This window comes from Chrysochloris asiatica, unplaced genomic scaffold, assembly GCF_000296735.1.
Source record: "Chrysochloris asiatica unplaced genomic scaffold, ChrAsi1.0 scaffold00119, whole genome shotgun sequence".
NCBI lineage: Eukaryota > Metazoa > Chordata > Mammalia > Afrosoricida > Chrysochloridae > Chrysochloris > Chrysochloris asiatica.
In genome coordinates this window covers 6,654,007-6,669,935 of record NW_006408637.1, presented here as the reverse complement: position 1 = coordinate 6,669,935, position 15,929 = coordinate 6,654,007, and the positions used below count along the sequence as shown (strand labels likewise).

Genomic DNA, 15,929 nt, shown 5'->3' with positions numbered 1-15,929 from the left:
TATTTCTTTATATATGTATAAAAATCTAGGTCTCTCTTCCTCCCTTACCCATTCATCCTGTCTCAATCCATGTATCTGCACCCAGGACACTTGTTCCAGGGTTGTGTGTGAAGCACTATTGCCCCCCATCCCTGTCAGTCCTTGCATACCTCCCTGTGTCTTCACCTGTCTTCACTATTCTGTCACCCTCCTTCTTCTTGTACATTAGCCTCCCTTCACCTGAGCTGACAGGTGTCTACCCTGCAGTCAGTGAATTACTCTTCCCTCCCTCCCACCTGTCGCTGTTGTGTTGTTAGGTGACATGGAGTCGGTACCGATTCACAGCGACCTTATGCAAAGCAGAATGAAACACTGCCCAGTCCTGGGCCAACCTCACTACTGCTGTCATGTTTAAGTTCATCGATGGGCTCACACCCCTAGTGACCATCAAAGAATTTCTTTTTGTCTTGGAACCTATTCCTAAACTTTTACAATAATGGTCTCATACAGTATCAGTCCTTTCGTGGCTGGATAATTTCACTCAGCATAATGTCCTCCAGGTTCCCCCAGGTTATGAGGTGTTTCACAGTCTCATCATTCTTCAAGGTACACAGTATTCCATTGTGTGCATTCACCAATGCTTTATAAATACCATCCCACTGTCTTCTTGCCTGTGTGGTTTCTGCAGAGAAATCAGTGCTTGGTCTTATTAACTCTCCTTTGTAGATCATTTCCCTCTTTTTTTCTACCTGGCCTCAGGATTCTTTCCTTGTCTTTGGTTTTGAAAAGTTTGGTTGCATTATGACTTGGTGATTTTCTTTTGGGGTCTTTCCTGTTTGGAGTTCATTCAACTTCAAATCTTGGACAATTTTCTCAAATTTATTTATTAGTTTCTTCCTGTTCTAAAATTGTAATTGCATGTAGGTTAAGCCTGTTGATAGTATCCTACATAAATCTTGGGCTTTCTTGGGATAGTTTTGCTCTTTTTTCTGATTGTTTCTCTAGCAGATTAACATTGAGAGATTTGTCTTCAAGCTCACTAATTCAGCCTTTTGCTGAATCAATTCAACTTTGCCCTTTCAATGTATTAACTATTTCTGAAATCTTAGTATTAATCATCTGGATTTCTAATTGCTGTTTTTGTATGATGTTATATTTTTCAATTATTTTGGCAATTTGTTCTTATAGTATTTCCTGAATTCTGCTAAATTTTTGTCTGTGTTTTCCTTTATTTCATCTGTGGTTGCCTTGATTATTCTCTCAAACTGTTGAAGATAAGCAATCCCTATCAGGTAGTTCCAATACCATTTCTGGTGTTAATAGTTTCTGACTGTATTTTGGTCACTTATTTGAAACACCCTCTTGTTTCTTCATGTAAGCTGAAATTGTCTGTTGTTGCTGCGGTTTCATTGTATTTATAATTGATGATTGTATGTCGGTGTGTTCTCAGGCACTCACTACCTGTCTCCTGCTGGGTGTGAGAGAGACTGAAAGTGTGAACACAGATCAGGGCTAGTTTACAGGCTTCAGACAAGGGGATCATATGACCACCGCAAGACCCCTGGCAGAGCAGAGGCTGGGCAGGTGGGATGTCACTGGCCACTGGGCTGGCAAGGGAGTGGACTGGGGAACAAGAAAGAACCGTACCTCCTTGCCACCAAGCTCCAGCCACATCCTGTACTGAGTGTCACCAGCAAAAGCTCTAGCTGGCAGCGCCCTAAAAGGAACGATTCTTGTAGCTACCGAAGGAACTAACACCCTGATTAGGACTTTCAGTCTCCAGAACTGAGAGAAAACACATTTCTGTCCTTTAATCGTAGCAGTTTTTTGTTATGGCCGCACTGGGTAACTAAGATGGCAACAGTGCAGAATAATTCTTATTTTCTTCTTTATACTTTTGTCATTTTCCAAATACTCTATTATGAGCAAATACTTATAAAATCAAGGGGCTCAAACCGCTGTTGGATGCCATCAAGTCAGTTCGGATTCCTAGCAAGCCTACCAACAACACAAGAAGTACTGCTGAGCCTGCGCCAGCCTCACCGCTGGTTCATGTTTGAGCCTCGTCACTGCCACTGCTTCACGCATCTCTCGTGTACGGTGAAAAGCTGTGTGAGAAAAGATGAGATAAAAGGAGACATTACCTTTTTCCTGTGACACTGCGTAGTCAAAGAGATTGTTTAGCTTTGGTAAGACTGGCTTTATAACATGGATCTGAAAAGAAAAGAAAAAAAGTTGTATGAAATAAAAACTAATCTTTAAAAACATAAGGGAACGTTCACGTATTTATTTTAACAGCCCTTCATCTCTGCTCTTTGCCCTGTGTAAAAATTAGGCACAAGGAGCCTGATTCTTCCAACGTTCAATGATAGCAATCCAGGGATATCAAATAAAGTGTGGTGCAGCTAATGGGTATAATCTAGACTAGAGTTACAATAATAGGGTCACTCACAGTCCTGGTGTGTCACTGGACACCACTGCTAACCTCAAGGTCGGCAGTTCAAACCCACTAGTTGCTCCTAGTAAACCCTACGCAGGGTCGTTATGAGCCAGAATCTACTTAATAGCATTTCACAACAACAACAACAACAACAACAACAACATAGTGGTTGTGGAGTCCTGATGCGGTGCTGTTGGATAATTACTGGACTGCTGCTAACCACAAGGTTGAGAGTTCAAGCCCATCAGCTGCTCCTGGGAAACCCTATACAGGTTGCTCCAAGTCAGACCCAGCTCAACAGCAACACAGAATCACTTCCTGTGAGGTGGAATTGAGTCATTAGCAATGAGTTTGGTTGGTTTGTTGTTTTTAAAAAAATAATCAATATCAGAAAGTAGGTCGTGAAATCCTCAAAAGTATTGGGAAAACAGGTAGAGGTGATAATATTGTATTTCAAGGTGTAAAAAAATACTAAAATATTTTCTCCAATGACTCACATTGCTCAAGTTACTCCAGTTCCAAGTTCAGTGCGCTCCATACAATTCTGACTTTGCTGCAGATGCCTCGGCCACAGAGTTTATTCAACACTCTCATCAAAATCCAGGTAAGTAAGGCTTTGTAATTTTCTGTATATTTCACTCAATATACAGCATTCAATCTAAATACGAGTGTCAATTCTCAGATTACACTAATTCATAATCAAATAAAAGTGCAAACTGATTGTCTTGGTCACTTCACTTTTCCTGCCAAGTTCCTTTGTCTAAAAATGTGAGAAATTAGACTTGGTCTAATGAGGACCCCCTTTTACAAAGGAAGAACTTCTGATGACCCGTGCCCATACACAATGAAGGCTTTTCAGCTCTACTAATTAGGAAAACCATAAAAGTTTGACTTGAATTTATAAGTATTTTTCTTAGTTTTTCATGCTTTCATGTACATATATTTAGCATGGAAGAGTGATTCTTTCTCTCTAGGTGCACCTTTGGGCTGGTCTCTCAGTGATCTGCAGCGTGCAGACCGGGAACATTTCCAATACCAGTGGTTCTTAAAGTATGGTCCAGCGATCAGGAGCATATGCCTTGCCCCAGACCCATGGAATCAGAAACTCTATAGAGGACAGCAGTTTACATTCTAACAAGCTGTCCCGGTGATTCTGACGAACCTTAAAGGTTGAGAATCATTGCAATAGGTCAGATCATCTTAAAACTAAAACCTTCTAGATTACAAATTCTATATTCAATAAAAAGTAATTCACTGCCAACTACAAATGATTTCTCAACTGCCAAGTCTACTGAAAAATCTATCCCACTGTTCAGTAGTAAGGGAGCACAGTGGCTCTGTAGGGTAAGCAATGGACTGCAAATCCCAAGGTCAGTAGTTCAAGCCCACCAGCCACTCCATGAGAGAATGATAAGGCTTTCTGCTTACGTAAAGATTTACAGCCTCAGAAACCATACAGGGTCACTGTAAGTCAGAACCAGCTCGATGGCATTCGATAATACAACAACTCAGAACTATAAAGCTCAAAGAAACATGAGAGTTCACATGTAAGAACTAAAAAAGAAAGAAAAACTATAGAACTAAAGGTAATTATTTACTTTTTAATTCACCTTTAAAATTCTTCAGAATCGCTTTACGTAAAAGTTTCCCTGAAGTATGCACTTTTTCCTTATTTTTCATAAACAAAGTCTAGAAACTAAAAACTAACACTTTAAGATTCATGGGAAAATAAAACTAAAAACTAAATCTGTAAAAATAATAACCTAAGCCAAATGTTAAGGAGAAAGCTGAGGCTGTCTATTCCTGGAAAGATTTACAGCCTCAGAAACCCCATACAGGGTCACTAGGAGTCAGAAGTGACTTCACGTCACACAACTACCACCACCAAGCCAAAGGAAAGCAAGCAGGATTTCAGTTCCTAAAACAATTACATTAAATCTGAAATGGAATCTGTGCTGGAAAACAAACTGTTTGAATTCTATCATGTTCTTTCTGATGTGGAGCCCCAGTGTGGCATTGCAGGCTAAAGCCCTGGATCACAAGGTCGGCAATTCATACTCACCAACTGCTCTTCGGAAACCCTATGCTGGGTCACTATGAGTCGGAAGTGACTCCATGGCACTTAACAACAACACTAATATCTGGTGTAGTACTCTAGGATCAGCACTGGACTGAGAACCACAAAGTCAGCAGTTCAAACCCTCCTCGGAAACCCTATACAAGGTCACAATGAGTTGAAACCAACTAGATGTCACTTAACAACAATAATATCCAAGTGGGTCTTTTGTACTGCTTATTCAGAATGTTTTAAACATATTAAAATTGCATCTATAGAGACTTTGCTAAAAATATGAAAATGCTTACCTGATTTCCTTCTAGAGTTTCCATAATTAACATATAGTTTTCCCAAAACTTTAGCAGCTCATCTTTTTTCTTCTCATGCCACCAAAACAGACTTGGGTCTGACACAGTTTAAAAAAAAAAAAAAAAAAATTAGTTCCATCTTTTGCAAATATCATAAATTTCTTAATGAAAATAATTCCTAAAATAATAGCATTATTACTAAATTTATACTCTCAAAGAATGGAAGGTACACCACTGTGCCAAAGCCAAGAAAAGAAGTGGCTTGCTAGGGCTAACAAAGATTTCCAAAGAAAAAAAATTAATTAAAATTACAATTTGGAGTTCTGGATAAAATGGCAGATCTGCCCAAATAAACTCTTATTTTATCTCCCTCAGAACCTAACTGTAGAGGTAAGATATGTTTTTATTTTTTTAAGGTAAAACTCCATAGAATGGAGGAAACAGGGGACTGAACAACAGGAACGAAATTTAAAATCTGAAAAGCAGATAAAATCCAAGACTCAAGAAACCTGAATACCAAGTCAGCATAGAGGAAGGCCAAAAAGACAGTGTAAAAATAAACAGAAACATAGACAAGTTTTTCAGTAGCAGGAGTAAGCTTGACAGCTTAGAAACCCTGAGAAACCACCCCAGAGAATCCTACACTCTCTGAACTAGCTCTTTCCACAGGCCTCCCCAGGACAAAGAACAAGGCGGGCCAGCAGACCCTGGGTAATGCCGGTAGACAGGGCCTGTGAAGGTTTGAGAGTAGAGAGGGACAACTGGGAGAAGGTCATCCGCTTCCTGCCAGAGTACAAAATGGTCAACTGCACGGGCAACACGTAGGGAACCTCCTGTACCCTGGATAGTTATCTAATTGTTGTTGTTGTTAGGTGCCATCGAGTCAGTTCCGACTCATAGTGACCCTATGCACAACAGACCCTATGCACAACAGAATGAACTACTGTCCGGTCCTGAGCTAACCTCATCATTGTTGCTACATTTGAGCCCACTGCTGCTGCCACTCTGCCAATCCATTTCACTGGAGGTCTTCCTCTTTTTCTCCAACCCTCTATCTTACCAAACATGATATCCTTCTCCAGGGACTGGTCCCTCCTGACAATATGTCCAAAGTATGTGAGACAGTCTGACCATCTTGGCCTCCAAGGAGCACTCTGGCTGTACTTCTTCCAACACAGATCTGTTCTCCTCGCAGTCCATGGGACTTTCAGTATTCTCCTCCAACACCGTAACTCAAGTGAATCAATTCCTCTATGGTCTTCCTTATTCACTGTCCAACTTCCGCATGCTTATGAGGTTACTGAAAATACCATGGCTTGGGTCTGGCGCACCTTAGTCCTCAAACTGAACTTCTTTGAGTTATCTGAATTAATCTGATAGGAGGGGCAGGAAACCCTCCCACATTCTCACCCCTGCCCCTATCCTAATACCAGACAAAGTTAGGTGCCTCTAGAAAGATAACTTTTCTTCCAAATGCTGAACTGCCGTTAGGCAAAGGCCATCTGCTGCTACAGGAGGGGAAGGGAACCGCTCAAGCTCAGAAATCTGCTCTGGCACAAAGCAGCGGCCTGTTACTGATGGAATCGGGGCAGGAAACTGGTGTCCAAGACCTACCACGTACACAACAGAATTCAGCTGACCACAGGGGCAATAAGAAAACTCCCACTTCACTAAACAGGATGCAGAGGCTGTTTGACCCTGGGAAGGAGCACAAACAGCAAAAAGGCTCCAATCAAGCTTCAAATGCACTGGGTCTAAGACTGAAGCTCAGGAGGAGAAATGAAACGCCCCATGCCCTACCCCTGAGGGAAAGGCAAAGGCATGGAGACAGATCCCATCTGTGGAAAAGGTACCCAGGGCCTTAAGAGAAGTCATGTGGTCCTTCACAGTAAGCACAAGTTAGCAACACTCCATTACTGGAAGAAGTTGAAGACTGTAGTGCACTGAAGCTAATTATACCAACATAAAACCAAACCCAGCTCAACTACAGACTAGATTAGCTCAACAACCCCTCCCTGCCCTAAACGAATAACTTCTATAAATAATTATTTCAACTGCTACTGTTCTTTTACACATAATATCTAAAATTTTGTAAGACAGGAAAGAACAAGATAATAAAAACACCCGCTGTCAACAAACAGATAATATAGAGACCAAACCAGACCTAGAGAAGGTCCAAGTGTAGATGTGGAAAAAAATGATTAATTCTAAGTTGTTATTGTTAAGTGCCATCGAGTCGGTTCCACCTCAGAGCAACCCTACGTAGGATTTCCAAGAGGGTAAGTCACAAAGTATTGTTGCTAGGGTTCCAGTATATTTGTTGTTGTTGTTAAGTGCCGTCGAGTGGATTCCAACCCATAGTGACCCTGTATAGGGTTTCCGAGGAGCAGCTGGTGAGCTTGAACCACCGACCTTGCATATTTACTCAGACAGAATATGTGTAAACAGTCTCTGCAATGGCTACAGACACATTCTCTCAGTAAGATACGTCATCTCCTTGGTTGGTTGGTGGTCATGTGCCAAGTGGCGTCAGTACCAACTCATAGCGACCTGTATAGGGTTTCTGAGGCTGTAAATCTTTACGGGAGCAGATAGCCTTGTGTTTCTCCTGCAGAACCTCTGAAGTTTCGAACTGCTGACCTTGAGATTAGCAGCCTGATTCGTAACCACTACGCCAGGGGGCCTTCAAAGCTAAGGACACATTTTCTGGGAGGAAAAAAATGATTTTGAGGTCAAGGTTAGTATCAGATTTTAACATAACCATATCACTGAAGCTCTGCAATAAATTCATCAGAATGCTGCCCCACATAAAGCAAATTTTTAATTGGACCAAGGGTTTTCCACCCAGAATGCTCCTTAGATGAGAGGATAAGACTTCCTCTCTCATATTTTGGACGTGTTGTCAGGAGTGACTAGTCCATGGAGAAAAACAACATGCTTGGTAAAGTGGAGGGGGGCAGATAAAAAGGAAGGCCCCCCCCAGACCCCAAAGAGATGAACTGACACACAGTGGCAGCACCAGTAGACTCAAACATAACAATTGTGGGGCTGTCGCAGGAACGGGCAGCGTTTCCTTCTGTGGAGTAAGAACCGACTAAGGGCACCTAACAACAACAAGACTTTTAAGACCTCAAAGATGAGATGAGAGGGAAGATCATCAACCTCAACCAATGAGGAAACTGGCTGAAGTTCAGAAACTGGTGGGGGAAGACCACAGAATTACCACTGATGCAATAGCTGGAGTCTCATGTGGTTCGGCATTTTCAATTTTAAGTGAACAGATTGGCCTCAGACAGCTTTGTCTAAAGAGTTGTGGGAAGATCAGCTAGCTCAAAAGAGTTTATCTTTCCCTCTGCCTTTTAACCAAGATCAATGTTCATGAAAACAATTTTACACCAAGAATCATAACCAGGGTAAGTCTTGGATCTACCAATATAATCGGGAGAGCAAGATTCAGTCCAAATAGTCATTTCCGAGGGGATCTGCTGTACCAGTTAAATTAAAGGCAGTAAGACCAACTGAGAAGATTATGACAACTTTTTCTGGATCCCAAAGTGGTTTCTTCAAGGTCACAGAACAATCATGGGCCTTATTATAGAGGAGTCTTAACAGAACTGAAAACAGCATGGATGAGTAAAACACCAGCAAAGTCGTGCAGAAAATTGTTTTACACAACATACCTGCTCATTCTTTAAGGGTAGCAAAGGTTGTGGTAAGAGAAATTTTTTGTTGGCAAATTTTACTTAATCCACTCAATAGCCATGAACTTGCCCCTTTAATAATCTTTTTGTTCCCCAAACTCAAAGAACATTTAAAAGGAGGAAGATTTTGAAGCCCTTGAGAATGCCAAAACTGCCATCTGACATGGTGCAAATTGGACAACTCAGACTTCTTCAGGGAAGGGTTCGAGAGAGTGAAACACTGCCTTCCAAGGTGCATAGTCCTATGTGGAGGATATGCCGAGAAATGATAGTTGCACGTTTTGGTATTTTTAACAAAGGTTTCTACGATTTTACAGCAATACTTTTTAAACTTACCCTGGTATGTTAAAGGATCTAGTGATAAATGCTGACATGCATAAAAAGGCATAGATTTTCAGGGATGTAAACTATAGTAATAAAGTATCAGATAGAAATAGTACAAATAAAAACATCCACTGATGAAATTATCAGACATGTGTGATCTTACAATTTTCTATCTCAGGAAACTATTGACAAATGCACTCCAACAGAACATGTGAACAAACGAAACTGAAGGTGTGGAATACTGAAAACAAGAGATTCGACACAGAAATCAAGTAAAAGGAATACACCTAGGATGATGGTGAAGACAGAGGTTTATGAGGCCAGCTGTGCAGCAAGCAAAGGCAGTAGTAACAAGAAATGATTTGAGCATGTAAGCGAACATAAGGGCACTTCTTCAAGAACATTTGTTGCTAAGTTGTTGTTACGTGCCATCAAGTCGGTTCCAACTCATGGCAACCTTATATAGGGTTTCCAAGGAGCCGCTGGTGGGTCTGAACCACCAATCTTGCAGTTTAAACAGATCTTGCAGTCCAATGCCACACCAGGACACCACATAAAACTTACAAAATACCTAGTGACTTTGTGAAAATGTAAACAACTGGGGCTGAATTAGTGATATATTCATTTTTAAATGGACTCCTGGTGTGGCACTATAGGATGAACACTGGACTGCGAACCACAAAATAGGCAGGTCAAACCCACCTTGAAAACTCTATTCAGCACTTAACGTTAACAACAATTTTTACATGGAATAATCTTGAAAAGCCTTTAGGGAAGAAAACATAATCACAGTTTACTACATAGCCCAACTTCAAACAACATTTACAAAGTCATCCTTTTGTAAATGCTGAATATCCACTTAACCAAATTATAACCCAAACCAGTATTATATAGGTAGCATTATTTCAAGGCAAAGCGGTAAGTATCAAACTAATCAATTACAAGTGGTTGTTTTCTGAAATACATTAAGTGAATGTGGGGAAGGGGAAGCATGACAAGGTAACTTAGCCTTACACTCAGCAGAATGACTGGCTCTTAAAGTGCATGTTTAACAGGAATTTTTTTTCCAGTGAAAACCCTCACCCACTGATCACCTATTTGTGGACTATTAAAATATGTACTATCTGGTGTGGTGCTGTAAGCACTGGACTGCTAACCACAAGGTTAGTGGTTACAACCCACCAAGATGCTCCCTGGGAACTAACTGAGTCATTAAGTCAGGACGGAGTCCACAGCACATAACATCATCTAATTTTTAAACGTATATGAAAATCTAATAACCTACTTACAACTCCTACCACACAGAAACTGCTACTGACAACAAATGAATTGCCAGCTACAGTTAAAGAAGTTTTCTCGCTATGGAGACAAGTTTTCACCAATCTGTTTTGGGCTTTGAAAACTCAAAAATGAATTTAAGACGACTTAAGTATCCTTGTCAAAGCAATCAACATCAACAGACCAAGTTGAAGAGAGGGCTTGTTATTTCAGCTCCTTTTTCCTATAATAAAGTCTATTAAACTTTATTATGGAATATTTATAGCTCAAAATATAAAACCTGAAGTATATATTGATAATATACGGAGCTCTGGTGGCACTGTGCATAAAGCACTGGACTGTTAACCACAAGGTCTGGGCTATGTGGGAGAAAAGATGAGACCATCTGCTCCTGTCAATATAATAGCCTCGAGAACCCCATTTTGGGAATAGTATGAATCCATTATCAAGTCCGTGGCAGTAAGTACCCTATGTTAAACAAGTATTAATAAATCCATATCCTAAATAGCTACTGCCAAGGAAAAAGGAAGGCCGTGGCATTGATGCACTTAGTTATAGTGCTGGAGAATACTGAAAGTACCATAGACTATCAACAGAACAAACAAATCTGTGTTGGAAGAAGTACATTCAGAGTGCTCTTGTAAGCCAGGAGAGCAAGACTTCGTCTCTCATGCTTGGGACATACTGTCAGGAAGGGTCAGTCCCTGGAGGACATCATGCTTAGCAAAGGGTCGGGGAACAAGAAGACCCCTCCCCAGATGGCGCCCAGTGGCGGCAGCAATGGGCTCATGCGTAGATTATGATGTTGCCAAAGGAGCTGGCAGGGTTTCCCTCTGTTGTGCACAGGACCCTTATGATCGGTACAGGCCCAACGGCACCTAACTCGATGGCTTTATCAACGCTTATTTCAAACTGCCCATAACAATCAAAACGTTTCCTTTCAATCTGATGGATGTTATTCTTTCTTTTCTACAGGAAGGGATCTACCAGACGGAGTCGAAATTTGGGTCTAAACATTCTCTATAGACTTAGCCATATTATTTCACACGGGCAGTATTTTACCTTGCTCTAGGTTAGAAAGTTTAGGAAATGCAGACTGTTCAAAATTGTAGTAATTAGTGTCACATTCAGAACGCATTTCGAGGAGAGGTTCCAAGGTGTTCACACGTTAGAGGGGCCACGTGAAATAAGCCAATTCTGCAAAAGTCGTGGAGCTGGTTTTCAGAAGCAGGTGGGCCCGTCGCAGCCTTCGCCCACCCGGGAGGTAAACTAAGTGTGGGATTGGGGCAGAGGTAAGTACCGTTTCCATTCCGGGCCGTACACGCGCAGTTATCCCCCAGCTCCGCCGACACCTCCACCGCCCTGAGCAGCACATAGCGAGCCCTCTTGCGCGTGAGCGCGTCCTCGGCCTGGACCAGTCCCGCCTGCACGGTCCTCCAGAAATGCCAGCACCGCCGGGCGTCCACGCCTGCCTCGGGTCTCTCCGGCAGCAGCTTCTCAGCCAGGGCGCTCAGCACCTGCAGCCGGCGGCCGACATCCAGCAGTCCGGCGCCCGGGTCCGAGGCCCCAGCCCGCAGTCCCGCCCACACGGCCCGCAGGGCATCCTCGCTGACCCGACCCAGCGCCGGCAGCAGCCTCCCAGCCGCCAACGCCGCCACCTCCTCCGCCGGCCCGGTCTCGGCTTCGCCTAGCGCCAGGGCCAGGGCGGTCTGCACCATCCGCTCCAGCAGCGCCCCATCCTCACGCGGCCTCAGACAGGGGCCGAGGGCCACCAGCACCTCCACGGCCGCCTCGGCGCCTGACGCGCCGGGTCTGCAGGAGGCGTCCGGGGCATGTGGCTGCACAGCAGACAGGTCGCGCAGGGCCTCTTCGGCCAGCGCGGCAGCCCACTGCTGGCCCCCGGTAAGGCGGACGCACGAGCGTAGGCCCCCGGCGGCCGCCCTCAGGACGCGGCGGCGGAGGCGCGGTAGCTCCGGGCCGCGGCCCCGCAATAGCGGCACTAGGTACCCGACCGCAGCCTCGCTTGCAGCCTCCTGCAACTGCGCCGAAGGATACGCGCCCGCGTCTCTGCCGCTGCCGCGCGCCTCCTCGTCCTCTAGCCGCTGGAGAAGAAACCGCAAGGTCTCCACGCGCTCCACAGACGCCTCTCCTCGACACAGCGCCCCAAGCAGGACGCGGGGGTCCCTGCTCTGAGCGAGCAGCGTTTCTGCCAGCACCCACTCCATTTACCACGCACGGCGCCGCCAACGCCAGACACCTTGAATGAAGCGACTGCGCGTGTGCGGTGCGTGCTCGTGCACGGATACAGCGGAGGTGTGCGCGCATCGCAGCACAGGGGATTTGCTGGCGGCTCCTTAACCCCTTTTGCTATTGGCAGATATTGATCCCTCCCGCCCCTGTTCCTGACTGTTTTTCAGAAGAAAAGGCATCCTTGTTAATTGTTTAAACCTTAGAAAGTAATAGCAATAAAAGGTTGCTTGGAGATAACATATTGTCTACATCAGCTGCTTCAACTCCTCGTAGGAAACAGGCTGGGATGTTGGCCTTTTCTTGGGCTTCAGGACAGTCTGGCCTGCCTATGGCTTAGGTCCACGGTTCACAAAGAAGGCTCAAGTCACAATCACCAAGAGCAAGAGCCTCTGCTCAAATTGTGCCATGTACGATTGACAAAGAAACTGACATAGTGGATCTGAAATGGTCAAGAAATTTTGTGAAAACACACGGTTGATTCAGACGCACCTCCAGGCCTAAAAGGAGCTCTGGTAGCATAGCGGTTAAGAAAGTGGGCTGGTAACCTCAAGGTCGGCAGTTCGAAACTACCAGCTATTCCGCGGGAGAAAGATGAGGCTTTCTGCTCCCGTCAAGATTTGCAGCCTCGGAAACCCTGTGCAGGGTCTCTATGTGTCAAAACCGACTCTACGGCACATAACAACAGCAACCAGGCCTAAAGAGTGCTATAGCTATGGTATGGACCTACAGCTGCAAATGAGTACAATGAACTCAGCTCTATTTCTAGAGCACATCCTAGGATGCATTATATAACACATTTCCACATTCCAAACTCAAAAATACTTGATGTGTCTGTATTTTCTATGACACTATCTAATGTCAGATACAGAAATAGAAAACTTTGCTTCAACATGCATGACACAGCTTTGGTGCCTGGCTCAGTCCTAGGCAAACTCAGTGAGAGCTTGTCTCTACCTTCTAATCATAAAGGTCTGCCCCTTAATCAGTGGGAAAGATACAATTCCACTTCAAGCATCATGACGTACTTTAAAGCTATCAGATCTCACAAATGCAAGATCTTTCCACATTTCAGAATCTTTCTGTTTTCCATGGACAGACTGCAGAAATGATTATATTTTAAGACCATTTAGAATATATCCACGCACCACGTAGAGTCAATTCAAACGCAAAGCACCCTTATCTAGGGTTTCCAAAGTTGTGAATGTTTATGGGAGCAGAAAGCTGCCTTTTCTGCTATACAGTGGCTGATGAGTTCGAATGGCTGTGGTTAGCAGCCCAATGTGTAAACCGTTACACCATGACGGCTCCTTTGAGTGTGCCAGTACATATCAGCTCCCATCACCATTGTGTGCTGATAAATATAGTTCCCCTCAACATGTATCCATGTCATGTGACCTGCTGTTGTTGTTGTTACATGCCATGGAGTCGGTTCCAACTCATAGCGACCCTGTACAGGGTTTCAGAGGCTGTAAATCTTTACAGGAACAGAAAGCCTCATCTTTCTCCCACGGAGCAGCTGGTAGTTTTGAACTGCTGACCGTGAGATTTGCAGCCCTATTCGTGACTTACTAAACAAAAATGGGCAAAAATCTTGAATAGACTCTTAACAAAAGAAGATATGCAAATATTAGATACATGTAGAGATGTTCACTACCATTAGTCATGAAGGAAATGAAAATTAAACCTACTGAGAGATTCTACTTCCCACCCTTTATTATTGTTACTAGGTGCCCTTTGGAGTCCTGGTGTGGCGCTGTGGGTTAAAGCGCCAGACTGCAAAGCTGTTTGAACTACAAAGTCAGCGGTTCAAGCTCACCAGCTGCTCCTTGGAAACCCTATAAAGGGTCGCTATGGGTCGGAACCAACTTGATGGCACTTAACAACAACAAGGTCTTAACAACAACAAGGTGCCCTTGAGTCAGTTCCAACTCATGTTGACCTAATATATATAACAGAACAAAACCAGTCCTATGCTATCCTCACAATTTTTGTTACGCTTGAGCCCATTGCTCCTGCTATGGTGTTAATCCATCTCCTAGGGGGTCTTTCTCATTTTTGTTGATTCTTCACATTACTAAACATGATACTCTTCTCCAAGGACTGGTCCCACCTAATAATATGTCCGAAGTATGAGAGCTGAAGTCTCACCATCCTTGTCTCCAAAGTGTATTCTGGCTGTACCTCTTCCAACACAGATCTGTTTGTTCTCGGACAATCCGTGGTACTTTCAATATTTTTCAGCACCATTATTGAAATGCATCAATTCTACTGTCTTCCTTATTGCCATGCACAAACGGCTATCAGGCACACCTGAGTCATTGTGATGGTTAGGGTTTTGCGTCAACTTGACTAGGCCAGGATTTCCAGAGGTTAGCAGTAGGGATGTGCTTATTCCCATGGTAATGAAACCTAATACCGGCATAATTAGCTCTATGATGAGCATCTATGAATAGCCAATCAATTGAAGGGGTGCTTCTTTGGGTGTGTGACCTGCTCCCAATATAATGAACACATGGGAGGGACTCTCACCCCTCTGCTGGAGACCTGGGACTCTACAGCTGTGAGATGCTTCTTGATAATGAACTCTCTCTCTATTCTCTCTCTCTCTCTACATATACATATACATAAAGGATCTCTGGTAGCGTAGTGGTTATGAATCAGGCTGCGAACCACAAGGTCAGCAGTTCGAAACTTCCAGCTGTTCTGCGGGAGAAAGATGAGGCTTTCTGCTCCCGTAAAGATTTACAGCCTCAGAAACCCTGTACAGGGTCGCTATGAGTCAGAACCTACTCCACAGCACATAACATATATAGATATATATGTGTGTGTGTGTGTGTGTGTGTGTGTGTGTATACACACACACGTACATACTTGTGTAGTCCCGGTGTGGCACTGTGGGTTAATGCACCGGAGTGCAAAGTCATTTGAACTGCAAGGTCAGCAATTCAAGCTCACCAGCTACTCCTTGGAAACCCTATACAGGGTCGCTATGGGTCGGAACCGACTTAATGGCACTTAACAACATATATGTTTCACGGGCTTTGCTTCTCTAGAAAGCCCGACCTAAGACAGAGTCAAATGATATCTTTGCTCTTGAACACTTTAAAGAGGTCATGTGCAGCAGATTTGTGTATGCAACACGTCATCTGATTTCTTGACTGCTGCTTCCATGAGTGTTGACTGTAGATCCAAGCCAAACAAAGTCTTTGACAACTTCAATCTTTTCTCCATTTATCATGATGTTACTGATTGGTTCAATTGTGAGGATGTATGCTTTCTTTACATTGAGGTGCAATCCATACTGAAGGCTGTGGTCTCTGATCTTCATCAGTGAGTACTTTGAATCCTCTTCATTTTTAGCAATCAAGGTTGTATCTGCATATTGTTGTATTTGTTAACTGTCATCGAGTCAGTTCCTGCCCAGAGCGATCCTGCATGGGGTTTCCGAGACGTGGCTGGTGAGCTTGAACCACCCACTGACTTTGCAGTTCAAACTGACCTTGCAGTCCGGTGCCACACCAGGACTCCCTGCACATTGTGGCTGTGTGCCATGGAGTCGGTTCCAACTCATAGCGACCCTGTACAGGGTTTCC

At 43.8% G+C, this 15,929-nt stretch overlaps 1 protein-coding gene across 1 annotated transcript in view; it reads right to left on the bottom strand.

The window, feature by feature from the left end:
• TARBP1 (TAR (HIV-1) RNA binding protein 1) overlaps positions 1–12,311 on the bottom strand; it is a 110,455-nt gene extending 98,144 nt beyond the window's left edge. The window contains exons 1-3 of the mRNA XM_006868588.1: positions 11,387–12,311; positions 4,784–4,881; positions 2,124–2,193 (exon numbers count right to left, since the gene is read on the bottom strand). Of these exons, the coding sequence (XP_006868650.1) occupies positions 2,124–2,193; positions 4,784–4,881; positions 11,387–12,311 (1,093 nt within the window). The remainder of the gene's footprint in view (positions 1–2,123; positions 2,194–4,783; positions 4,882–11,386) is intronic.
• Positions 12,312–15,929: the final 3,618 nt, after the last annotated feature.